The sequence below is a fragment of the Adiantum capillus-veneris genome, chromosome 10 (assembly GCF_014529385.1).
Source record: "Adiantum capillus-veneris isolate H3 chromosome 10, ASM1452938v2, whole genome shotgun sequence".
Taxonomy (NCBI): domain Eukaryota; kingdom Viridiplantae; phylum Streptophyta; class Polypodiopsida; order Polypodiales; family Pteridaceae; genus Adiantum; species Adiantum capillus-veneris.
In genome coordinates, this window is record NC_140940.1 from 104486190 (window position 1) to 104512465 (window position 26276).

At 39.3% G+C, this 26276-nt stretch overlaps 2 protein-coding genes across 3 annotated transcripts in view; one reads left to right on the top strand and one right to left on the bottom strand.

Annotated features, from left to right (window-relative positions):
* LOC147449393 (taxadiene 5-alpha-hydroxylase 1-like) overlaps window positions 1-7356 on the top strand; it is a 118376-nt gene extending 111020 nt beyond the window's left edge. Inside the window, exons 3-5 of the transcript XR_015189431.1 lie at window positions 6570-6895; window positions 6987-7127; window positions 7218-7356. The gene's annotated coding sequence lies outside the window, so the exon portion shown is untranslated. The remainder of the gene's footprint in view (window positions 1-6569; window positions 6896-6986; window positions 7128-7217) is intronic.
* On the bottom strand, window positions 4450-17452 carry LOC147449394 (EG45-like domain containing protein). 2 transcript variants are annotated; one of them, XR_015189432.1, is made up of 4 exons: window positions 17260-17452; window positions 16113-16383; window positions 15115-15172; window positions 4450-4596 (listed from the first exon to the last, which is right to left on the bottom strand). XR_015189432.1 is itself a non-coding variant. In XM_086521836.1 (3 exons), the coding sequence occupies exons 1-3, from the start codon at window positions 17393-17395 to the stop codon at window positions 15166-15168; spliced, it is 414 nt and encodes a 137-aa protein (XP_086377962.1). In that variant the 5' UTR covers window positions 17396-17451; the 3' UTR covers window positions 14967-15165. The 2 variants fall into 2 exon arrangements, 1 of the variants encoding a protein (XP_086377962.1); XM_086521836.1 differs by lacking the exon at window positions 4450-4596 and having other exon boundaries at window positions 14967-15172; window positions 17260-17451.
* Window positions 17453-26276: the final 8824 nt, after the last annotated feature.

The window sequence follows — 26276 nt, forward strand, 5'->3', positions numbered from 1 at the left end:
CCGACTCAAGAAGTAGGAGCATATATGGTGTTTGTGTCTTAACTTGGAGAAAGTTTGTAAGAAAACGCTTTTGGACATTCTCAAACTCTTTCCAAGTAGACTTTGAGATGCTCCTGCCCCACACTTCAACTCCATAAAGAAGAACTGGTGTCACCAATGCATCAAAAAGATACTTCTTGAGAACCCAACACTTGATGTTTCCCGCATTACACATGTTCTCAAATGCACAATATGCTCTCTTTCCCGCTTCTAAATGACACATAGCACATTCATGCCACTTGTGATTGGATGGAACCTCAAGGCCAAGGTACTTAAAGCTCTCAACAACTTCAAGTGTCTCGTTGTTGTACACAATGCATGGCTTCTCCTTATGGTTGGTTTTCACAAGCATAACCTTTGTTTTGGATTCATTTACAATCAGCCCACTATGCAAGCAAAAGTTCTCAAGGACAACCATAAGCTTTTGTGCATCTTCTAAAGTGTGTGCAAGAAGCACTACATCATACGCATACAACAAAAGCATGATTACCGCATTGCAAATAGTGACCTCTTCAATGCCTTCTTCTTGCATAAAGTCAAGTACCATTTGTTCCAATTGATCGATGCATAGACCAAAGAGAGTTGGTGACAATGGACATCCTTGTTTAACCCCAACAGTGCTTACAAAAATTTCTGAAATTTCTCTTCCCATGCGCAATTGACAAATCACCTTCTCATAGATTCGAGAAACCGCAAGTATAAACTCACTTGGCACTTGGAGTTCTTCCATCCTTCTCCACAAATTGTTACGTGGAATCATATCAAAGGCTTTCTTAAAGTCCACAAAACAACAATACAATCACTTGCCTTTCAACCGACTTTCCTCCATGAGAACACGAAGAGTGACAAGATGATCAATGGTGCTATGGCATCGACGAAAACCCGCTTGTCCCTTTGCACGCTTGTCATTCTCTTCAGCCCAATCACTCAATTTCATCTCCATTATGCACCCAAACAACTTTGCCATAAGAGACCCAATCATTATAGTTCGGTAGTTGCTTACATTCTTTACATCCCCTCCTTTATGCAAAGGCTTAACCCAATTAGTACTCCAATCATAAGGCATACCATGTTGAAGTGCAAGGTTGAACATATCACACATCCACTCATGGGTAAAATCTCCCGTCCATTTGATCATCTCCGGCTTGATACCTTGAAGATCTCCCGCTTTGCGAGTGGCCAACTTTTCAAGCCCACCGCATACATCCTCAATAGTAAAAAAAGACGGCATACATGGGAGTGAACCATAAAATGGCATTTTTTCAATATTTTCTTGCTCATATAATTGCCTACAATGTGTGTACATATCCACTAGACTCAAGTTACCAAAATTCTCAACCCGCTTGCCTCTCAAGTTTCTCCAAAATCTTCCACATGCATGTGCCTTTTCTTGGACTTGAAATTCTTGTTGCTTTACTTCCCAACTTCTTCTCTTCTTTTGAATCAATGCCTTGTATGTATGCAAATGACTTTGATAGTTGTCTTTGTCCATAGTTGCATCCAGCTTTATCAAGGACTTTCGAGCATCTTGACATTCTTTATCAAACCACCTTTTGCGTGATCTATCTTTGTTGATACCATGGAGATGCTTTATGGCAAAGCATTCTTCCGCACAAGAAAAAATAGTTTTCTTGAAAGCTTTCCATTTAGTTTCCAATGGTGCATCACATTGAAGCTTTGTCATCCATAATTTTTGCTCAACCATTTCAATGTACATTGGTGCCCGTTTGAAATCCATACATAGTGATAACTTCTCTTTCCTTTGGCTGAGATTATCATGCTTAGTTGCTTCTCCACATGAAAGGTCAATACATAAGGTGCGATGGTCGGATTCCGGGGTCCATTGACCAAACATACAACTCTTTATGCAATACATGATGGCTTCAGAGAGTAGCATATAGTCAATCACACTATCCCCATTATGTCTCCTACATGTAAATCCATTGGTTCCACTCCACAAAGATACACCATTGGCAATGAGCATACCCGTGCTATTACACATGTGTAAAAGTAACTTTCCATAGTGATCCGGCTCTTTCTCATCCATTGAAGTACGACCATAAAAGTGAACTTCCTCCAACTCCCTTGAAATGTATGGCATATCAAATTGTTGAGTATCATGTTGCAATGTTTTTGTGCAAGCATTCATATCCCCAAATACAATAACATCAATTTCACCTTTGAAATAAGAAATGTCCTCTTCCAAATCAAAAAATGGTTGATCTCTATCCATGCAAGCATAAAAGGGAGAATCATGATGAGGAATGTAGCAACTAGCTACAAAAATGGGTGCTCTTTTTGGTGTCATAATTTTCAGCCATACATAACGTTTGTACTTGTCATCTTTCACAATTGATACAAAATATTTCAATCCTTTCTTAACCATACATGCTAACCCTCGTCCTCTGCGTTGCTTGAGATTCTTTGACCACATCAATGAATGTACATTGTAATCCTCCAAGCCGTTAATCCTTTGTGTATCATGCTCCCAAGTTTCAACAAGAAGTACAACATCGGCTTTGCTTGTTAGTTCATCAATGCCAACCCCCGCATTCCATGGGTATCCATTACAATTCCAAAAGCATATTTTCAATTGTAACTCGGTCTCATAGGTCACGCATCCCTATTTGCTTGAGAGACCTCCTTGTTTTTATTATTCTTTTCCTCATATGCCTTGCGACGCATATTTTGTTGCTTAATAGTGCGATCTTCACATACAAAACATTTTGTATCCCTCAAATAGATCCAACTATTATCAAGGATAATCTTTCGCTTGGTCTCATCCGGCATGGTGCATACAATTGGCCGTTCTCCCGAGCGAGGAGCTCCTTGCTTCCCCACTCTATGTGCTCCATAGACCATAACTCCGGACATGCCAAAGTGGGTTTTGAAGAAATCTTCAATAACAATGGCAAGAGAAGGAGGTGTCTCTAACTTCTCTTTGGGAATTCCACGAATAACAATGTTCTTGGAACGTCGCTCCCGTTCCTTCAACTCCTCCACATCCACATTCTCAACATTCTTTGTTTGAACCATAGCTTACATGAGTGAGGAATTAGAAACCACATTGCTACCACATACATCAGCCCAAGACTTGTTTGTGCATACATTTTTCATGTCGCATACATCCCGGCTCATAGTGTCAAATTTCTCCTCTTTCAATACATGGTCATGCTCTACTTTGCTCATCCGCTCCTTCAAAGCATTCAAGTCCACAAGAGAGCGTTTACATTTCTTGACTTCCTCTTCAAGTTGCATCAAACGTGTTGTTTGCATCTCAAGTGTCCTCTTGAGATTCTCATTCTCAACCACAAGTACCTTTAGTGTGCCATTCTCCATTGCAAGTGCTCGTAAGTCTTCGCCTTGTTTGTTTACGGTCTCTTGCAATGATACCAAGTACACCATGATCATGGTTTCTAATGTCGTTGGTTGGGTGGTTGTGTTGCTATCTACACACTTAAGAGATTTTGGATCATTTTCCACAATGGTTGTGGACCTTGTTGAAGAAGAAGAACCCTTGCGAGTGCCGGAAGACATTGTATGTAAAATAGGAGATGAGAATCAATTTTGTTGAACCTGTTCACTTCGGAAATGCTGCTACAGAAACACCTTCAATAATTCTGAAAATTTCTGTATTGACATCAATGCGTAGAGGACTTTGTGCTCTTCGATTGAGGCTATAGATCACCCAAATCGGAGTTCGGATGAAGAAGTTATGATCAAAAGAGTGGACTGCTGTCTACTAAGTCAAAAAACGGCTGCGTTTTTAGAGAGAGAGAGAGAGAGAGAGAGAGAGAGAGAGAGAGAGAGAGAGAGAGAGAGAGAGAGAGAGAGAGTTTTAACTATTAACAGTATACATAACACATGAGATATTCTACAAAGACCTTGGCCTACAGATAAAGTACAAAGTCATGTATTTCTTTCAACAGTTTATCCAAAGCAAATACATCATTGTAACAGGCCATTAAAGGGTAGGATGGTCCTATTATAGTCCAGTAGTTACAAGTACACGACTTCATCTTCTTAATCAATATTACCACGCGTATTTCCACAGGTATTCCCACGTGTCTTTCGACGCATATTTTGATGAAAAAAATTGCGGGAAAAAAAAGAAAATCCGCGCGCAGGCGGTCATTTTCGCATGGGACACGCTCAGATCTTCTCTTGGCCGAAACCTGGTGCACAGGTATTATGAGCTCTCTCCCTCCCGCCCAACCTCTCTCTCTCTCTCGCTCTCTCTCTCTACATCGTGTGTGTGTGTGTGTGTGTGCGCAGGAAGGAAAGAGAGAGAGAGAGAGAGAGAGAGAGAGAGAGAGAGAGAGAGAGAGAGAGAGTTAGTTTTAACTATTAACAGTATACATAACACATGAGATATTCTACAAAGACCTTGGCATACAGATAAAGTACAAAGTCATGTATTTCTTTCGACAGTTTATCCAAAGCAAATACATCATAGTAACAGGCCATTAAAGGGTAGGATGGTCCTGTTATAGTCCAATAGTTACAAGTACAAGACTTCATCTTCTTAATCAATTGCCAAGGAGAGGACACCCTTACCTACATTTACAGTAAGAAAACAAACCATTCGTTAGCTTCCAAATAGCATTGCAAGTAACTAGGGTGACCTAGTTGTCATCCATGTCACCAAGGTACCAAAAAAGAAAAAATCATGCTGCTAAGGTTTAGTAAAATTTTATAAAATTTTGAAAAAACTTTTCAGTTTTAGTTCAAGTTGAATTCTTTCCTTCCGTACTTTTAAGTGGAGTTTTTATAGCCCAGAATAGTGTTCATGCTATTCCAATTGTTTCTTATGTTAGTGTGAAGTCAGATTTATCAATCAGATTAAACAATCATTGGCATGGCTGTCTTTTTCTTCCAGTACTTCCACCATCAAAAAGATTTCCGAAAACCTATTTTAATAAGTTATAGCAATCTTTGAGCTATAGCTTCTTTTCCAAAAAAAAAAAAAAACCCCACAGTAATGATCCTAGACCATAATCAGAAGAAATAAGAACATTTTACCACCAGCCATTCAGTCTAGGCAGCATTTTAATTCACCAGCAATCCAGTCGAAAATTCGAGTCATCCTATCCAATATACCACTACTAGATAGTGCCAAGAGTCGGCAAAAACCAGTCGGCAAAAAACCAGTCAAGACCAGCAAGGAGTATCTCACCTTTACATACCTCAATCCATGGCAAGGATCCTCACAAAGTCGGATCTAATCAGACACACTAGACCAACATAGGATAGCTTACCCTTACATATATCAGTCAACGATAAGGAACCTCATACAGTCGTACATGATCCGAGACCCAGATAATGCCAAGAGTCGGCATAAACCAGTTGGCAAAAAAAGACCAGTCAAGACCAACAAAAGATAGCTTACCTTTATATATATCTATCATCGGCAAGGAACTTCACGAAGTTAAACAATCAATCACAGTCCAACCACTGATCCAACACAGCATTACCAGATATTGCTAAGAGTTAGGGTATATCAAACCCCTCACACTAAGAGAGAAGAGCTATCTAACAGCCCGAAACTACACTTTATATCACACCTTACTCCTTGACAGATACATTGAGTTATGCAACAGTCCGCAACCGAAGCTAAAGAGTCTGCAAAATATCCATAGAAAGAAAGGCAACTCAATCTGCAAATTAGCTAGGACAACATAAGATAGCATAAGCTACCTTATATCAAACCGCGGCCAGGATCCGATCCTTCCTTTAATTCAACATACCCAGTAAAACATCGGAACTATACCCACGGACACTCCTCGGATACATGGCCATTACAACTTTTAAAACATATTGGAATGCCAGCAGGATCCATTATGCTATTGTGAGTAAGCCAAATTCAAATTACCATAAGTGTAAGCATCTCAACTATCTCATGCTAGGCAGTAATTAAATAAGCCAATAATCCAGTCGAAAAAAAAACCCATCACCCTATCCAATATACCACTATTATATTGTGTAGGGGGGAGAGAGAGAGAGAGAGAGAGAGAGAGAGAGAGAGAGAGAGAGAGAGAGAGAGAGAAGTGTGTGTGTGTGTGTAGGAAGAGAGAGAAAGAGAAATATGTGTGTGTGTAGGAAATCAAAGAGAGAGAGAGAAATGTGTGTGTGTGTGTGTGTGTGTAAGAAACTAAAGAGAGAGAGAGAGAGAGAGAGAAATGTGTGTGTGTGTAGAAAATCAAAGAGAGAGAGAGAGAGAAATGTGTGTGTGTATGTGTGTAAGAAATTAAAGAGAGAGAGAGAGAGAGAGAGAGAGAGAGAGAAATGTATGCGTAGGAAATTAAAATTAAAGAGAGAGAGAGAATGTATGCGTAGGAAATTAAAATTAAAGAAAGAGAAATTAAAGAGAGAGAGATCAAGGGGGAGGGAGAGAGAGAGAGAGAGAGAGAGAGAGAGAGAGAGAGAGAGAGGAAAATAGAGAGAGAGAGAGATAGGGAAGTAGAGAGAGAGAGAGAGAGAGATAGGAGCTGCAGTTTTTGACCAGCATTCTGACGCCTTGGTTTGAGCAGGATCACAACAAAATCAATTATATAGTGGAGACCATCATGAGAGAGTATCAGCCTGCTTCGGGTGCAGAGGATCTTCCGAGGAGGTGGATCAACGGTGTTGCACAGGACACCATGAAACATCATCGAGATGCAGCTCATAAAGCTTTCAGGACCGGCTCGCCGAAGCCTTCGGGCATCCACACGAGACTTGGCAGCAGATCAGGGAGGATGAGCGGACAGCAGACACGCGGTTCAGACAGCAGCGTCAGGCCGTGGAGGTACGACAGATGACCAGGGGGATATCTCATCTTGGCAGCGGAGGCTTCGACACCTTCCACTATGAGTTTGTGAGTTTCCAATCCAATCCTAGCTATGGCGTTTTTTTAAAACGCGATGAATCATGTATTCTTAATTACTTTGATTTTTGTATAAACGTAGAATCTTGCCATGCATCGAGCTCCGACACGCCACGAGGAGATAGATGGATACCACAGAGGTATTTATAAAGTATTGAATGATCTTGCTGCCTCAGGAGAGCCTCTAGACTGGGAGGCCTTAGAGTCTCGCTGATCGATTGAGGTGAGACATTAATATGTGTGAGTTGATCTAATTAAATAAGTATATGTGAAGTAATATCAATACTAATTTTGTGACTTGTCCTATGTGCAGGTTGTGACGCGTAGTCATCATTGGATTCCATATATATGTTTTGTGAGACACACACACGCTTTTGTGTCTTTTTTTTGTATAGACATGGTTATGGTTATTGTTCAGACATGGTTATGGTTATTGTTTAGATATGGTTATGGTTATTGTTTTCTTTATGGTTATGATTATTGTTCTTGTATAGACATGATTATGGTTATGTTTAACTTTATGGTTATGGTTATGGTTATTGTTTTGTTTATGGTTATTGTTATCATTATGGTTTTGATCAATATGGTTATGGCCGGTTATGGTTTTGCACAAACTTCGTTATGCAGGTTATGGTTTTAATTTGGTTATGGTTTTGCACAAAGTTCATTTCATTTCTTTCATTTGCCTTAAATCTCATGTGAGATCCTACATGGATATCATGTAGGAGGTGTATACATATGGTTTTTTTTAAAGTTTATGTTAAAACAAAGGGAACTCTGCCGAAATTTCTACGGGAGCACTGTTGATTTTGGTGATGCTCCCTTTCTTGGGCAGAGGACAGGCAGTCTGACTGTTGGCTGTGTCCATCTTTTCACTGGGCACAGGCCAGGCTGCCTATCCTCTGTCCAAGAAAAAATTCTTCTGATATGCTCGTCGAAATATGCGTTGATAGGCACGTCGAAATACACGTCCAAAACAGTGCCTTTCGACACATATATCGATGCCTATTTCGATGTTTTCATAGGGACGGGTATTTCGACGGACCGCATCGAAACCTGCGTCGAGGACACCTTTTTTTGTTGTAGTGATACTTGGATGACCTTCAAGAAAAGAGTTTTGATTGGCTACCTTGAGCTTCCTCCTATGTATTCTTTTCTACACCCATGGCCTGACCCATTTCAATATTACAACATGCTAGCTGATGTGTATCACAGTTATGATTGAAACCTCTAATATGTTAAACCACCCTACATGAATTTTTATGATTTTATGAGTATGAGATCAAGCCTTTTTTTAAAAAATTGTTTTATTGGTTAAGTGAAGTGATTGAACTTATAATGGATTGGATAAGTCTAAGTGTGAAAAATACCTTAGTGTTTTGAGTTATTATAAACATTGATGTTATTATTATATTTTAATATATATGTACGCTCTAGGGGTACCCTCAAATCACTCCTATATTAGAAAACCCTCAAAATGATGCTATTTACATGGAAATTCAAGAGAAGAAGTTCTTACTCAAGCAACTACAACCACCTTCTTTTTAGGGAGAGGACAATGATATTGAGAAGGATGCGGAGGTATGGATTGAAGCTATGGAATATCACTTCTCTATTGCAAAGATTGCACCTACAAACCAAGCAATGCTAGCAATGTTTTGCCTTTAAAGGGAAGCAAAAATACGGTGGAAACAACATTGTCATGACATGGGAGTATTGGAAAATTCTAAGAGTTGGAGGGAGATTAAACAAGAAGTGAAGGTAAGATACTTGACTCTTTCGCATGAGGTGATAAAGATGAATGAGTTTGAAGCTTGAAACAATGCATCTTATCCCTAAAAGATTACTACTCAAGGTTTAAAAGTTCTTTGATGATTACTCCAGGCATGCATGTGTATATCCGCTTAAAGTTAAGTCCACAATGTTTATGTGCTTTGAGCAATTTCTAGCTACGAATGAAAATGTCTCAAATTGTACTATGGGCACCCTCTGTTCACATGAATGGGCGAAGGGAGGGGGGGGGGGGGGGGGGGGGGGGGGGGGGGGGGGGGGTTATGTCTCATGAGTTTAATGCATTTCTGGCTAGTTTAATGCATTTCTCTCTCTCTTTGCAATCTATGCGTTCTTATGAAGCATGGCATGATAGGAAGCCATATATTTATCACATGCGCATTTTAGGTTGTTTGGCTTATGCTTTGGTGCCACAAATGCAACATAAAAAAATAGATGATAAGGCTATCAAATACATTTTAGTTGGTCAGAGTACTGAAAGCAAAGGTCATGGATATTCTCTCCCATGGTGAATTAGAAATGGACAATGGCTGGAGTAATCCAGGTTGCTTCTTTCTATCATATCGTCTTTTGGCATATCACACATTTTGACACATACTCTTGTATTTCTATTTTCATGGTAGGCCAATGGCAGTAGGTCTCTACTCCTTGAATAGCAGGTTGAATCCCTCTATGCTCTACATAAGGAGGAGCATGGGATTCATACATTACTTTCTCATGAAGTGAGTTAGTAACACATAGCCTATTGCCATATAGAAGATAACCATCCTGCAAGGTGAATGGTTCCTTTTTCTTCCCTAATGCAAGGACTGAAATCACATCCTTAAAATTGGGGTCAGTAACATACTCATCTATCATAAAATATAGATCATTGTGAGTTGCTATCGATACTGTATTTGCTCTTGGCTATCATGATAGTGCATCGGCCACTTGATTGTGCTTGCCAGCAATGTGAGGAATATGAAAATCAAATTGTGAAAGAAAATTTGCCCACCTCATTTGTTTGTTGGAGAGCTTGGTTTGTGTCATGAAGTACTTGAGGCTTTGGTGATCCATGCGTAGGATGAACGGAGTCCCTAAAACATAGTGCTTCTATGAGTCTAAGACATGTAGAATAGATAGTATCTCCTTTTTGTATATGCCCAATACTTGCTCGTCGGAATTGAGTCTTTGACTCTCGTATGTAATGGCATGCCCTTCTTGCAGCAAAATTTCCCAATCAAGGGAGTAACGGAGGTGTTTTATCCCTTGAAAGCCCCATCGGCGGTCATAGTGTCTCCCATCTCATAAGCATGTATGCCTAATCTAGTAGCCAACTCCATTGATATAAAGTTGTGAGTTGAGCCACGGTAAAAAAGGATAAAGTCATCATGCTCTCTCACCTTTCCCCAAGCATAGGAAAGGGGAGATCATTTGCAATGAGCATCCCCTTTTGGAGTTTCAACCATAGAAGCTCTAGGTGCATTGTGTGCATTTCTTTGGGGGCAAGTGTGATAGCCATGTCCTTGATCCCCGCACTTGGAGCACTTGTCGCCTTTGCAAAAATGCTCGAGCTCTTCAAAAGAGAGTATATGCTTACCTTTGTAGACTCCTTTATCCTTATCATTTTTATTGTTGTTGCTAGAGTTGCCTTTAGAAGAATGTTGAGCATTGTTCTTCTCTCTAGGCTCATTTTGGTCCTTAGTTTCCATGGGCTATAATTCCTCTTAGCCCCTTGTTGGAAATTAATTCGTGAAAGGGACACTTGAAGAAATATTGTTGCACATGGCAGCGTGAAAAGGGCAAGAAGAAAGCGAAGTCTGACAAACCTAAAAGTAATATGAAAATTGAAGAGATTAATGTGGTTGAATCTCCAGCCATTGAGACAGTTTTTAACGTTCCAAATGATGTGTTGATTTTCACACCGGATTTGAGTCCTAATGTACTATTAGCTCTTGACGAGTGCTATGTGCAGAATAGGATTGTGGACTCAGGTCTCGAGGGATTCACCATGGAAAACTTACCGCACCACGTAATTGCAAGGGAGGGGGTTTTTTTTACAAGTTACATAAGCGTATAAGTTTGGGGAAGTCCCCCAATAATTTATCTCCCAAACTTAAAAATAAGGGAGGGGCGTATCATATTTATGGGGAGAGGGGGGGAGACTAACCTAGGTTGATTACTTGTAAACTGATTGGTCATAGGTGTAGGTGTGCAGTAGAACCTGGATGAATTTTGGGAAATTTTTTATCAGGTCACACATCAAATTTATGGAGAGAGGGGGGGAGACTAACCTGGGTTGATTACTTGTAAAATGATTGGTCACAGGTGTGCACTAGAACCTGGATGAATTTTGGGAAGGTTTTTTATCAGGTCACACATCAAATTTTGCATCAATGATCCGGTCATAGATAAGGGTTGATGTGGAGGAGGTCAAAGATTGATTTACACCAACTTTGGATGGGTCAGAATTTGGGGGGCGAGTAGCGAGACTGCAGGTTGATTGGGCACATAGTTTGAAAGTCAAACTAAAACACATTGATGGTACATGTAGTTGTCAACACAAGTGGTTCCTTAGTACGTTGTGATTCACTATGCTACACACTCTTTGACTAGTTTTACTCAGTTAGATCATGTGAGATCTAAATTCTATATGTAAGATAGGGGTATGATAGTTTTGTTTATTGATTGTCGTATAAGCGTACAAAGGGGGGTCATATTTTCTAATATGAGTCATATATAGGGGTTTTATTAAAGTTGTGCACTTGCAGGTGGCATCTTGTTTTGTATATAGAGTGAATCCCCTAGGGACTCGAGTGCTAGCTTTCATGTGAATCCTCACAAGGAGTGGTTTTCTACATACACTGCCACACATGGCATAGTGAAGCTAGGCAATTCTTTTGAGCTTGATATATGAGGTGTGGGCAGCATCTAGTTTTTTCTATGCATAATGGCATTGGGTTTATGATGTAGGATGTCAGACATGTACCCAAATTAAGAAAAAATTTGATGACAACTGGATGATTTGGGTTACACTAGCATATTTTCTCATGAACAAAAATTTGGTCATGCTTAAAGGCCAAAAGTCTGGCTCATTGTACTCACTTTATGTCTCTTCCATGAAAGAGAATTCTATTTGTGTAGTCGCCTAGATACCTTCTACAGAGTTGTGGCATAGCCAGTTAGGTCATATGAGTCAGAAGGGAGTGAAATTCTTCCAACGTTTTGGTTATATCCCTGTGTTAGATTACTCTAACTTCTCTTTATGTGAGCATTGCATCTATGGCAAACAAACTAGGTTGACATCAGTGCCTTTAGACAAGGAGTTAAGAAGTCCTTTAGATCTCATTCATAGCAATTTTTGCGGACCTATACCAGTCAAGTCTCTAGGGGGATATTTATACTTCATGTCATTCATAAATGACTCTACTAGAAAGGTGTGGGTTTATCTCTTGAAGCAAAAGAGCGACGTCTTTAGTGTCTTTCAGAAGTTCTTAGCCTTGGTAGAGGGTAGAAAGCTTAAAGATTGGCGAAGTGACAATGGAGGCAAATACGTCTCCTCTGAGTTCAAGGACTTTTGCAGTAAATGAGGCATTAGAAGACAGTTTACCACACCTTACACACTTGCCCAGAACAATATGGCTAAGAGGATGAATAGAACCATTCAAGAACGGGTCTCCTCTTTGTTGTCTACGCCAACTTACCTCAAGAATTTTGGGGAGAATTTGTTATGACGGCTGCTTATTTGATCAATCAGTCACCTTGTACACCACTAAAGTACAAGGTTACGCAGAAGATGTGGACGGGAAAACTGCCCAATTATGACAGGTTAGGTGTATTTGGATGTGAGACATTCTCACATGTGCCAAAAGCGCTTAGACAAAAGCTGGACTCCAAATCATAAAAGTGCATCTCCATTGGATATGGTGTGGACGAAAAGATGGGATATCATCTCTGGCACCATGATCTAAGAAGTTTATATGCAGCTCATATGTGCCTCACCACCAGTTACACAAAAATGGGCGCCCGAACACTTGGCCTATAACCTAACACTTACTCTTATCCTTCTTCTAAGATCCACATGAGCAAGAGTGCCTCTGTATTCATTCTAAATGCCTTCGCCTGGACGCTGAGCGAAATGCTAGGAGTCCTCCAGCTCCTTAGTGTCTCTCTGGTCCAAGTCTGCATCCATCTCATTCCCAAGTTTAATGTCAATGTTTGAGCCTCCCTCCAACTCCTCCAATATGGTATTGACATGATCTTATTCCTCCATGAATCTCGTAATGGTTTTGGCCATGTTCGACTCTTCTGGGTAGCATGATTGAATTTCAGCCAGCTCAAAACCCCAACTAGAAGATATATACTTTGTCAAGATCTATTTAGCTCACCACCTTGATCGCCAAAATAGAATGATTTGGTCACTTCGGACAGTTATTCTAGGTTGGAGTGTTAGAGTTAGCTAAATTAGAGACAAGCAGACTTCAGATATACTAGCAGAGAATGAGTGAATTGGAAACTGAAGCAAGAGAATAAGACTAGAAATGGAATGTATATAATAAGAGTACATTTGGTATCAAGTACAACCATGAGAGCCAAGTAATGCTCATAGAAAATGCCAAAGAGTATAAAGAGTAGAACTAGACTCTAGAATGACTAATAGCCAAAACAGTCACCTGTAAAATGAGTAATGGGCCCTATTTATAAGTGTCCAACTAGGCCTCTAGCTGGTTGTGCACTATACAAATTAGCATAGTAATTGTATCCAATAATTACCGTAATTGCTATTTTGATTTCTTACTAGGGTTTTTTTCCATTATCTATAGGGTAAATATCTTGACTAATCCACTTTCTACAAATAGGCATGAATTATGATGCTCAAAGTCAACACTCCTCAAGGTGTCAGAAAACCAATCACATTAAGGAGGGCTATTGAAATTAAAAATGTAAAATGATTTCATATTTCTAAAGACTATAATTTAATTCAAGAGGTATGTTGAAAAGGCACAACCCAATGCATATTAATGGGCATAAGCCAAGCAATAAACAACGCTTCAACTACATCATCTACCTCCTTGTGTAATCTCTATGTGCACTTTGTAAGATCTATATATGTTTGTGTTACTCAAAATTATAACAAAGCCTCACAAGCTATCTGTGATGGTTGTTACCCTCCTATCCATTAGGGGTGTAAAATTTTCAATAATGTATAGTTGTAGAGATATGTATATGTATAGTGTTCTCCCTCCTTTCCTAGCACTGGTGGAGGAAAAAAGGAGATTCCTACTTGGGAAATTTATGTGTGCTGTAATATTATTCATTTTTGAAGCCATTGACCAATCCCAAGTTATCAAAGCTCATGATGTAAGGAAATAAGGCTAGTAGTTTTTTGACAATGACACCAACATGCGGCATGGAGAGAATGGTAGTGCTAAATTGTTGCACTCATGAGGTGGTTTAGGGGGATGAACTTAGTCAACAAGCATATATTGGCTAGTGAAAAAGTTAATAAATGGTGCCACCAAAAGGAGAGATGTGTGGCATGCGTGTATAAGACATAAAATATATAAATTGATGCAAGATGAGGTGGTACTAGCCATAAAGGTAAGCTCTCTACTCCTTCATATTTCTCATTTTCTTTGATAGATTTGAGAAGGATTCAATCTTTGCTACATATCTTTGGACAATTTCTGATGCCCATCTTTGCCAATCTTTGGTCACGTGTGATTACGTATGGTAGCTTGTTGTCTAGCTATATTTGAATCTTTCTTAAATACTGAGATCAACTAAAATGAGGATTTTTCTAAGAAGACTATGGAGAAAATGATATATTTTCACAGTAAGTAGCTTGTACTTAAGAAGCAAGTAGCTGAGATCAACCAAAATGAGGATTTTTGTAAGAAGACTGGTATGGAGAAAATAATATATTTTCACACTAAGCAGCCTGTACTTAAGTAGCAAGTAGCTGAGATCAACTAAATGAGTATTTTTGTAAGAAGAGTGGTATGGAGAAAATCATATATTTTAACAGTAAGTAGCTTGTAGTTAAGCATTTTCTATATGTTGTGGTTACTAACAAATCTACTTTTATGAAATGACGATGTGCATATGCAAACACACAATGGTTTGCAATTGGAATATTTGGCACACAGTCTTTGATGGTGTTAACTGGTCCTTCATGAGGTTTTCATATGTATGGGTAATTTACATTTAAGAGATAATTTCGTGTGTGTGTGTGTGTGTGTGTGTGTGTGTGTGTGTGTGTGTGTGTGTGTGAGAGAGAGAGAGAGAGAGAGAGAGAGAGCATAGATTTTTATCAATAACTACCAATCACATTAGATACAATCTTGATCATGACATTTCCACATTAGGATGAAGGAATTTATGATGGTAGCATAAGCATGCACAATGCCAAGGCTGGTTTTCGATTATTCAATACTTGCCTTAAGATTATTGTGTAAATTTCATGGCAAATTATTCTTCTCTTCAGCTTCCTAAACCCTGCATTAGGATCAAAGTACAAGAGCTTGTTAGTTCTTGAACGTATAGATTCACAGAATTTAGGGAAAAAAATAAGAGAAAGAATGTGATGGGAGAAAATAGAAATCCCCACTAAGGTGTGAAACTATACATGCCCTTGCTTAGGGTTCTTTCCATTATTAGGTAATTAAAAGCATTATTAGAAATGTATGGAACTCTTTTGACGTCAATTGATGAGAACTTAACGCATTATTGCCATTTGTGGGTGAGCTTTACTTTGAAAAACATGCCCATTTCGACAATCACCAAGCACAAGTATGTTGTGGCCAAGCAAGGTTTTAGACAAATATCTACACTATTATAAAAGGGGAAGGGAGCCCCCCCACGCACCCACCTTAGTTCGGCTAGTGCGCTCTGAATCCAGTGTGCTCAACGAGAGACAAGAGAGAGAGAAAAGGCTTGCGCGAAGAGAGAGAACGAGAGGTGGCCGAAGACCGCCGGCATTACTAGTATCTCAAATTATCAATATTTAATTCTCATATTATCAATATTTGCTTGTAAGCATTCCCATATTTATACATTTCAGACTTTGAAAAGATATTATAAACATATATCGTATTTGTCGGCTCAATATGCTAATTTAGAGTTGCAAATTAAAAATAAAAAGAAGATTAAAGTTCTAAAAATTATAATTGATTTAGAAGTGAATATGGGTCTATTGGATGAATTATGAATGAGCATATCCAGTTTTTGAAATAATTTCCAAAGCAAGAAGTAGATAGATTAACTAGATGTTATTCAAGAAAGGCTTGTTTGATACTAGGAGACATTGTTTGCTTTTGATGTTTTTCATGAGCATGCAAAACTTTTTTTTGAAATAATTTTAAAGATGAACCATCCATCAAAGAATTCTCTATCAAGTTCATGTACTACAAACAAGTCTGAGAAAACATCGACTTACTGATTGTACTCGATGTTGATTCTTCCAACATCAATGTTTGCAATTTGAGAGAAAGCCTCCTGGGAGAGGTCAAATTGGTTGGCAGCACAACCAGGACAAAGGTCCACCACCTTTACAGTGATGGGCCCACCACCAGTGCACCCATTTCCGGTGCATGAAATTTGATACAGATTGCCACACGCCGCTTTATTGTTGAAGATAGCACTACTTGCAGCAGCAATGAGGGGTCCAGCAGGAAACGGGCTAGTGTCAAATCCATAGCATGAAGAAGCTACATGCCACATATTCACACCAAATACAAAAGAAATCCACATATAAGAGAAGAAAAGACACTCAAAAAATGAAGTAATAAATCATGGAATGTTACTAGGTTGCTGCTAAATTTATGTGATAGTTTTACCCCCGCATTCTACTTGAACAATTGTCTAGCTAGCCATTGGAGTCTATAGACTCTTGCTACTAAATATACGCGATAAATATTTTGAGGATAAATTGACATGTAGCCACATGTTTTCCTATAGTCATACTTACGCATATGAGCTAGTTTTATCCCCGCCATCTACTTGAATAGTTGTATAGCTAGCCATTGCAGTCTATATTAGGTGTTGCGATAGAAACTTGAATGGGCTCATCCTTGCATAATGATGACATTATTGGCCAATTTGTGGGAATCAAATTGGGTCGCACGGGCTTAGACATTAACGATTTTACCTACTATGAGCATTGCAAAATATGAGCATTTTACCCAACTATGAGCATTGCAAACGTGCAATATAAAATATTATGTAATCCATTGTGGGACTAATATAGATCACATGAAGCATGCAAAGGTGGAAGTTTTTTACCTTCCTTGTGTGTGTGTGCATGTGAGAGAGAGAGAGAGAGAGAGAGGAGGAGGAGGAGGGGGCGAGGGAGGGAGGGCAGTTTTAAATGGAACAATCCCAAGAGACCTCAAAGATCTATCCCAGGAGTCTTGAACTCAAGAACTATTATTCAAGATCGACCACAGAGAGGGAGGGAGGGAGTGAAACCATTCTCTCTCTATGGTCTGAGAGAACACTCGTGCGCGTGTGCACTCTGCTCTCTCTCTCTCTCTCTCTCTCTCTCTCTCTCTCTCTCTCCATGCATGCTTAGGTAGAGCGCGTACGAGTGTAGACGGTATAGTAGGTTGCAGTGCCGGAGGCGGCCAAGGTGCTGCGGGGAGCGTACGTTACAACGCACACTACCAGCAGCAGCAGCACTAACGTCGACGCAGCCTTTGAGCTCTTTGCCATAGAAGCCATCACCTGCAGCTTAAAACTCTCTCTCTCTCTCTCTCTCTCTCTCTCAGGTCGCTTGCGCTCTCTATTCGTATCATATCTACGTATACATATATATAGTAATAGTAATGGTATGGTCTGCATGAAATAATGACGTGGATGCATTGACTAGGTCTCCAGACACTACGGTTCTCACACGATCACATCCCCCTTTCCAACCCTATCCCTTTTCAGACGCGATAATCACATGTCCGATTAGTCACACACACCCGCGAGAGAGAGAGAGAGAGAGAGAGAGAGAGAGAGAGAGAGTTAATATTTTGATTGACCTATCCGCGAGTGCTGAACTCAAGACCCCGTGTTCAAAAGAGAGATGGGATACCAATTTACCACACTTGGGTGATAAAAAGAAATATTCCATTTTCCTCGTTTTAATCAAGCATGCATCTGCACGTGCGCATGCGTAAAACGAGAACTTTTTACATTGTAACAAACCACAAGCATCTAACCCCCAACAAATCTTGAACCCAACAAAAAATACAACTATACAATTAAAAATTTTACAATTTTTTAATAGATTGCAAAGCCTTATTTTGCAAGATAAAGCCAAAACATGGTCTCTTTGCATAGGCTTTTTTTCCTTTAAACATTGTTAAGACATTTTGTACTCTATAATATAAAAGACACTGAGACAGAGAGAGAGAGAGAGAAGAGACACTGTGTGTGTGAGAGAGAGAGAGAGAGAGGTGTCATGGATTATCTACCATTATGGGAGCTGATAACTAGTCTAAGATATGAGCAACATTTTCTCTCTCTAAAGGAAAACCAAGAAATGGTCTTGGTAATTTTATTTTTGTTTTTGGATTTAATATAGTCCATCGTTATATATGGCGGATGTATTTTACCTTGATTCAATTCGAACCCTCGATGGAGGAAAAAAAATTTCAACCAATACAAGAAAAAGAAAAAGAGAGGTTTATCCATGCAACTAAGTCCCTAAGCTCTTGATATGTTACAATAGCCACACAATTCAAACCTTTCTAACAATGTGCTCCTTTTTCTCCTCGCAATAGTCAAGTCAAGAAAGAGTTCTCCTTTTCTCATATCATAGAATTTCATTGTTGTTTTTATGTCGACCTTAAAGACCTACCTTTGAAGTGAAATTTAACATCATCTTGAATTCTTCAAGAGCATAGACAGTGACTCGTCACTCTTCTGAGTCATAGCAATAATCATTCTAGCCAGCAGTTTATGACTTGCCAAAACCATCAATTATTCCTTCAACAACATTGGGTAAACTTTCAGGATCTAAGTGTCTTCTAGCTGTGTATGAAACATTACAATTAGTGTCCCATTCCAAAAAGATATATATGTATCAAAGCTTAGCTTAGTATCATGTGGTCTATACCATGATTCCATAGCCTATGTATATGCCCAAGGGAATCACTGAGGGTTATCATATGGTAACACAGTGAGTTTAAGGTAGTATAACGGGAGTTATTCTTTTATTGATGAAGAAAGCTCCGGAGCACAAGCAGCGCCACAAAAAAAGAAATGGAAGATCTAACTAACAGAAAGCAAGAAAGGATGTCCACAGAGGCAAAGCACAAGAAATGTCTTGAAATAAAAGCAGATCTTGCTAAATAGCAACTCAAAGAAGTAAGAAGGTAAAAATACTATTTAGCAAGACTTACCTCAAACCTGAAGCTGCTAATCAAGCATACTTCATTAGAACTCTTAAAACCAAAAGGTGACAGAATACCACCACACCAATTTTGAACGATGTGGGGAATATAATAAAGTAAATTTCATGGAAAATTATTCTTGCCTTAAGTTTATTGTGTAAATTTCATGGAAAATTATTCTTCTCTTCAGCTTCCTAAACCCTACATTGGGATCAAAGTATAAGAGCTTGTTAGTTCTTGAATGAATAGAGTCACAGATTTTATTTAAAAAAATAAGAGAGAGAATGTGATGGGAGAAAGCATTATTAGAAATGTATGGAACTCTTTTGACATCAATTGATGAGAACGTAACGCATTATTGCCATTTGTGGGTGAGCTTTATTTTGAAAAACATGCCCATTTCAACAATCACCAAGCACACGAGTTTCCTTTAATTTGCTCTACTAGGTATGTTGTGGCCAAGCAAGGTTTTAGACATATATCTATACTATTATAAAAGGGGGAGGGATCCCCCCTTTCCCCCGGCCATGTGGCACTCCCACCTTAGTCCGGTCAGTGTGCTCTGAATCCGCTCTGAATCCAATCTGCTCAACGAGAGACGAGAGAGAAGGCCTCCACGAAGAGAGAAAGAGAGGCCGCCGACAATACTAGTATCTCAAATTATCAATATTTAATTCTCAAATTATCAATATTTTCTTGTAAACATAATTCCCATATACATTTCAGACTTTGAAAAGAGATTATAAAAATATATCGTATTTATCGGCTCAATATGCTAATTTAGAGTTGCAAATTAAAAATAAAAAGAAGACTAAAGTTCAAAATTTTATAATTGAGTTAGAAGTGAATATGGGTAACTAGATGTTATTCAAGAAAGGCTTGTTTGATACTAGGAGACATTGTTTGCTTTTGATGTTTTTGAGCATCCAAAACTTTTTTTTTGAAATAATTTTAAAGATGAACCATCCATCAAAGAATTCTCTATCAAGTTCATGTACTACAAACGAGTCTAAGAAAACATCAACTTCCTGATTGTACTCGATGTTGATTCTTCCAACATCAATGTTTGCAATTTGAGAGAACGCCTGTTGGGAGAGGTCAAACTGGTTGGCAGCACAACCAGGACAAAGGTCCACCACCTTTACAGGAAAGGGTTGTGGAGTACATGATAAATATGCGTCAAAACCCCTCACATCGACTTCCTACAATTGCATGGGAAGCAAGCAAAAAAGTTCAAAAGACGCATAAAAGCAAGATCTAGAGCACGGGATGGATGCAAGACATAAATAAGTGGTTTGGGAGATGGGTTGCATTACACTTGCTACATGATGCTTCAATTGACTCTCAAGTGAATGAAGCTTTTCTACAACGCCAATGTATTACGGCTTGGGAGAAATCCGGTGGGTCACGCTTCATACATTACACCACCTATATTGCCCCCAGCTACAAAACCATGTTCTTCGCTGAGAGAGGAAACCGTACTCACACTTACATGCTTGAGCCTATTCCCTTGTCCGCGATACGCACTATCACAGCAATTCAGCTTAGCTCCCATTTCCTTCGATGCGAGATAGGGCATTGGGGCAATGGAGAAGAGTCAAATCGATTGTGCACATTATGCTCAATGCAAGTTCGAGAGTTTGAGTACCACACACTACTAGAGTGCTCAGCTTTTGATCACATCCGAACTTGCTTCTCTCACATTTTCAGCCATAACTTAGACCTACACACTTTCCTCTCCCAGCCAAAGTGTGGGCTCTCCATTGTGACTCTCATCACTAAAATTTTGGAGCATCGAGAGTCACTCATCAGCCATACACATACTACATCACATGTAACTTTGGTCCCATAGGTCATATTTGACCTCCGAGGACGATAATAAAATCTCCCTCTCTCTCTCTCTCTCTCTCTCTCTCTCTCTCTCTCTCTCTGTGTGCCGCACCTCGCTGAGTCGCTAGCGTTCTCTATTCGTATCATATCTACGTATACATATATATAGTAATGGTATGGTTTCAATGAAACAATGACGTGAATGCATTGACTAGGTCTCTAGACACTCTTCCATGATCGCATCCCCCTTTCCAACCCTATCCCTTTTCAGACGCGATAATCACATGTCCGATTAATGTGCTAGAGAGAGAGAGAGAGAGAGAGAGAGAGAGAGAGAGAGAGAGAGAGAGAGAGAGAGAGAGAGAGAGAGAGAGTTGTGTCATGGATTATCTACCATTGTGGGAGTTGATAACTAGAACATTTTCTCTCTATAAAGGAAAACCAAGAAATGGTCTTGGTAATTTTATTTTGGTTTTTGGATTTAATATAGTCCATCACTATACATGGCGGATGTATTTTTACCTTCAGCTATGTGCAATTATGGCATTTTCAAATAAAAATATTTTCAAAAAGAAACTTATATTTCGCCGAAATACGTTTGGTGTCTTAGTTCTATGGGGTTCAATTCGAACCCTCGATGGAGAAAAAAAGAATTCAACCAATACAAGAAACAAAAAAAGAAAAAGAGAAGAAAAAAATTCAACCAATCCCTAAGCTCTTGATATGTTACAATACCACACAATTCAAACCTGTCTAACAATGTGCTGCTTTTCTAAAGTCAAGAAAGAGTTCTACTTTTCTCATATCATAGAATTTCGTTGTTGTTTCTATGACCTTAAAGACCTACCTTTGAACTCAAATTTAACACCATTTTGAATTCTTGCAACAGCATAGCAATGACTTGTCACTCTCCTGAGTCATAGCAATAATCGTTCTAGCCAGCAGTTTATGACTTGGCAAAACCATCACTTATTTCTTCAACAACATTGGGTAAAATTTTAGGATCTAAGTGTCTTCTAGATGTGTATGAAACATTACCATTAGTGTCCCATTCCAAAAATATATGTATCAAAGCTTAGCTTAGTATCATGTGGTATACACCATGATTCCATAGCCTATGTATATGCCCAAGGGGATCACTGAGGGTTATCATTGGTAGCACAGTGAGTTTCAGGTAGTATAAGGGGAGTTGTTCTTTCATTGATGAAGAAGGCTCCGGAGCACAAGCGCCACAAAAGAAGAAATGGAAGATTTAACTAACAGAAAGCAAGAAAGGATGTCCATAGAGGCAAAGCACAAGAGATGGCTTGAACTAAAAGCAGATCTTGCTAATAGCAAGATCAAAGAAGACTATTTAGCAAGGATGTCCATAGAGGCAAAGCACAAGAGATGGCTTGAACTAAAAGCAGATCTTGCTAATAGCAGCTCAAAGAAGACTATTTAGCAAGACTTATCTCAAACCTGAAGGTTCTAATCAAGCGTACTTCTTTAGAACTCTTAAAACCAAAAGGTGACAGGATGCCACCACACCAATTTTGAACGATGTGGGGAATAAAGTGTATGACCTTGATAAATGGCCAATTTGATGCTTGATCACGTAAGTCTGAAAGCAAGCTTTGGTGGTATAAAAAAAGGACCATTTTTTTACCACGTGATTGGTACTTTGACCACGTAGCCTTTGGAATTTTGAAAAAAATTCACTAGTTTGAGAAAAGGTTTTCTTTAATTTTGAAGCCAAAGAAAGACAAAATTAGAAGTGTGACGATACATGTGAAAGAAACGTAAGGTGATTGGTTCATTATTGTTTGGAGTGGCAAATGTTTGAACTTGTGGGAGAGAGCAAAGTAGCACCATTTGCAAAAAAGTCGTGTCGAGCCTCACTTACAGTCACTTCGTATCGACAGCTTGCTCTGCTGATACGGTAGGCTTGTGTAGTTTGCATGTTGTACAATCAAAAATTTGCTACTAAATAATATCAATTTTTGTAGTATTTAGCAGAGTATGCATCATGTGAAAATTAATTCTATACATTACTATGTTTGAATGTGCCACGACCTTGAACAAGTCAAAAATCCAAATTATGTATTGTAGGAGGCGGATTTTTGAGTTGTTGCATGCTTTGAAACTAGTCTATAACGTATCGAATTTGGAATAAAAGTAAAAAGATTGGTACCATATGTCACCACTTTGAAGCCTGTAAGGCATGTCTAGCATGTGTGATATATCTTTTCACATTTCATGTTTTAAAAAAAATGGAAGAATCATTCCTCTACTCACTAGGTTTTGCTACACAACAGAGGACCTACATGAGGAATACGGCTTGAGTCTGGAGAGAGCTCCCAAAGGACCTCAATGATGATTATCTCCCTATCGATTAGTGGTTGTCAATGTTTAGGTAGAAGTATCAAAAGAAATCAAAGATTTACTTGAATTATGCGCAACCCCACTCGGTCAATGATTGTAGTGACTATTGTATCATAAAGTCTATCAAGCCACCCCATCATGCGGGGACATTACAAGTAAGTTTGTGCAATGCTATGTGTTTGAAAGGTGCCATGCAATGATGAAGAACCTTATAGTCAATAAGGTGGCATGGGCTAGCTTTGGTGAGAGTGTGCTCAATATGTGTATCAGCAGGGTGGGAGGTTTGAAGAGGAAGGTTGAAACTTAGAGGAGGGCTACCGATGCCTCCCATGGAGGTTTCCCCCATCATGACAAGAAGCTTTGCAAACATAGAGTGATAGCAACATTTGTACATAGAGAGAGTATCTGTATGATTACATTGTTGATTTGCAGGTGGTACTTGATAGGATACCTTTGAAGAATACAACTGCCATCACAAGTAAGCCAATAGTACTAAGGGCTAATATCTAGCAGAAGAAGGAGACTTTATTGAGGTATGAAGGCTCAGATATTGTGGCAAAGTGAATTAAGGATGATATTTATGACACATGAGATCAACTCTCAGGGAGTTCACTAAAGGTTTGAGAAAGCCATTCACTAATGAAATGGGATAGAATCATCAAGCTTTTGCTTACCCCGATCAACCGAGCCGAATGATGTCCCACTCGGATGACCCTCTTGTGCAAGCAGTGGATGGGACCTCAGAGAAAGACTTGAGTGTGGACTACCACTTCTTAATCTCCCCCTCCCAATGATCTTTGATATCTTCTATTAAAAGTGACACCACTGTGTCCAGATCATCTTCCTTTAGTGGCAGCATATCGGAGCTGGCCTTTTGACATGTCATCTTCAGCGAGAGTAGTCCACGCCCAATGCCGAGCCAAATCCTCCAATATAGTTCTTGAAAATTTTTCATGTCGCTCTTCAACCACAGTGTCTACCTTAGTCACCTCACAAACTTGGCACCGCACTTGCTCCTTGCAGTGCTCTAAGAAGAAAGCACGTGACTCGGTCTGATGCATCCTTTTCTCCCTTTTAGTAAGTCTCCTTGTCAACAATTAATTCTAGTTTGTTAACTCAAAAATCTGTTGTTGTTGTGCAAAAATGACTTGCATCTGTTGGTGTTTCTCCTACCAATGCCTATTCCCTTAACACATGAAATTCAAGTAATTGGTAACATGTTGTGCTTGAAGTTGGTATCTGGGTCTTAGCTTCTTTCTACTCCTTCAAATGTAGATTGGGTAGAAACTACAATAGCCATAGTTGGTACAGAGCCTACCACAGTAACCCAAGAAGTAGATATGGGCACAGAGACCAATACAAACACCCACATCCTTATTTTTCCCTATACCAATAATCGTAGACTATGTTGCCGACAAGGTTTATAGCCCCCTCTCAAGCATCTCCTATTTCCACTTTTTAGTTGGGGACTATTTGCAAGAAATGCGGAACACAATAGGATCTATTAGCAATGAGAGTAAAGAGAGATACAATGCAAAGTAGATTATCGAATCAAGAATCTGGATTAGCACTTATTACAAAATGTGATGTCATCTACCCATGTGCTCTCAAGGTAGAGGCTTAGATGGAAAATTAGATAGCTAGAGCAAGTAGGAATACAAGGGGCTAGCTATCCTTCAATAAGGTTGTGTATGTGTTCGTAGTGGCTCATAGAGAAGGCCTCCTTATATAGATGTAAGGGAGCCTCTATGCGCCAATGTGTAGTGTGGAAGATGAAGACAGCTTCAGCAGGCAGGAATTGTCTCCTAGAACGTCGGACATTGAAGCAGTCACATGGCAGTAATTACCGACAGTTACTACAATAGCTTCTAGAAGGCTATAAACAGAACCATCACATTGTAATTGGCTTCTTGCCTCTACCTCCTTACTTTTTAGTTCTCTTGGTTTAGGCTTTGGAGTATTATCAGCTACAATCTCTTCACTTGTAACTTCATTTTGTAATCAGTACTGCAACTGTAAATACTTGAGCTTCAGTCAGTTATACCTTGTGCTGATCATCTCTATACTATGAATCTAAAACCCTTTTTAGTTTTTCAGTTTGTCTCTCATTCCAGTCTACTAATTAGTTCACATAACTATTTCAGTCCAGTTTCTAATCTCCATTCCAGTTTAACTAACTGAACTGACAACTTACCAGTAGCTCTAAATTCCAACACTGGAATCAGCTAATCTAAAGAGATCAGCTCCAATTCCATTTAGGTGATCACGGTGGCTAGAGCTGATTGCTCGTTGACTAGTACACTCTTCTCTCCCAGTTGGAATTTTCTACTGAGGACATGGCACCCAAAACTAGTCGTGGTCGAAAACAATCACATCGTGTTGACCCTATTCCTGAGGAGTCAGAAAAAGATTTTGATCCTAAGAAGGACCGGATGGTTGTGAGACTGAGGCTGAAGAGGAGCATAGTCATGTTGATGAGGCTAAGGACTCTCAGCATTCTAGCCTGAAGGGGGCAATGCCAACAAGGGTAGTCGCCACAGTTCCAGTAGGAAAGCCAGAGAAGAGACAACAATTGAAACTGATGAGGAATTTGATTGGGATGCTGATATAGACCATTACAAGAAGTCTTCAAGACGGAGTCAAGTTCCTAAGGTCCGAAAAGGCAGAAATGATGTTGATCGACATGATTACACTTCTTCACTGAAAATTTCTTTCCCAATGTTCAAGGGTGAAAAGAAAGATGATCCAGATGTTTATATTCAAGCTTTTGAACAGTATGCTGAGTTGAAAAATATTGATGAAGATGACTGGGGGGAATACTTTCCTCGGACATTAAAAGATGCAGCACGAAAATGGTATTACCATTATCTAGCCTGCCAACTCCGATCATATAATAAATTGTTGAAGGCTTTCAGACTGGAATATTCAGACAACATAGGTTATGAGGATATCCTTTGTGAATTCGATAAAATAAAGCAAGGGAAATTATCAGTTAAAAGTTATGTTGAAAAGATCAAGGAGCTAAC

What these genes read in the sequence shown, in the direction of transcription:
- LOC147449394 (XM_086521836.1), bottom strand. Translation starts at nt 17,395, where the DNA reads ATGGCTTCTATGGCAAAGAGCTCAAAGGCTGCGTCGACGTTAGTGCTG. An exon ending in CTACTATACCGTCTACACTC is followed by an intron (nt 16,384 to 17,259) that starts GTACGCGCTCTA and finishes TGTGGCATGTAG; the next exon opens with CTTCTTCATGCTATGGATTT.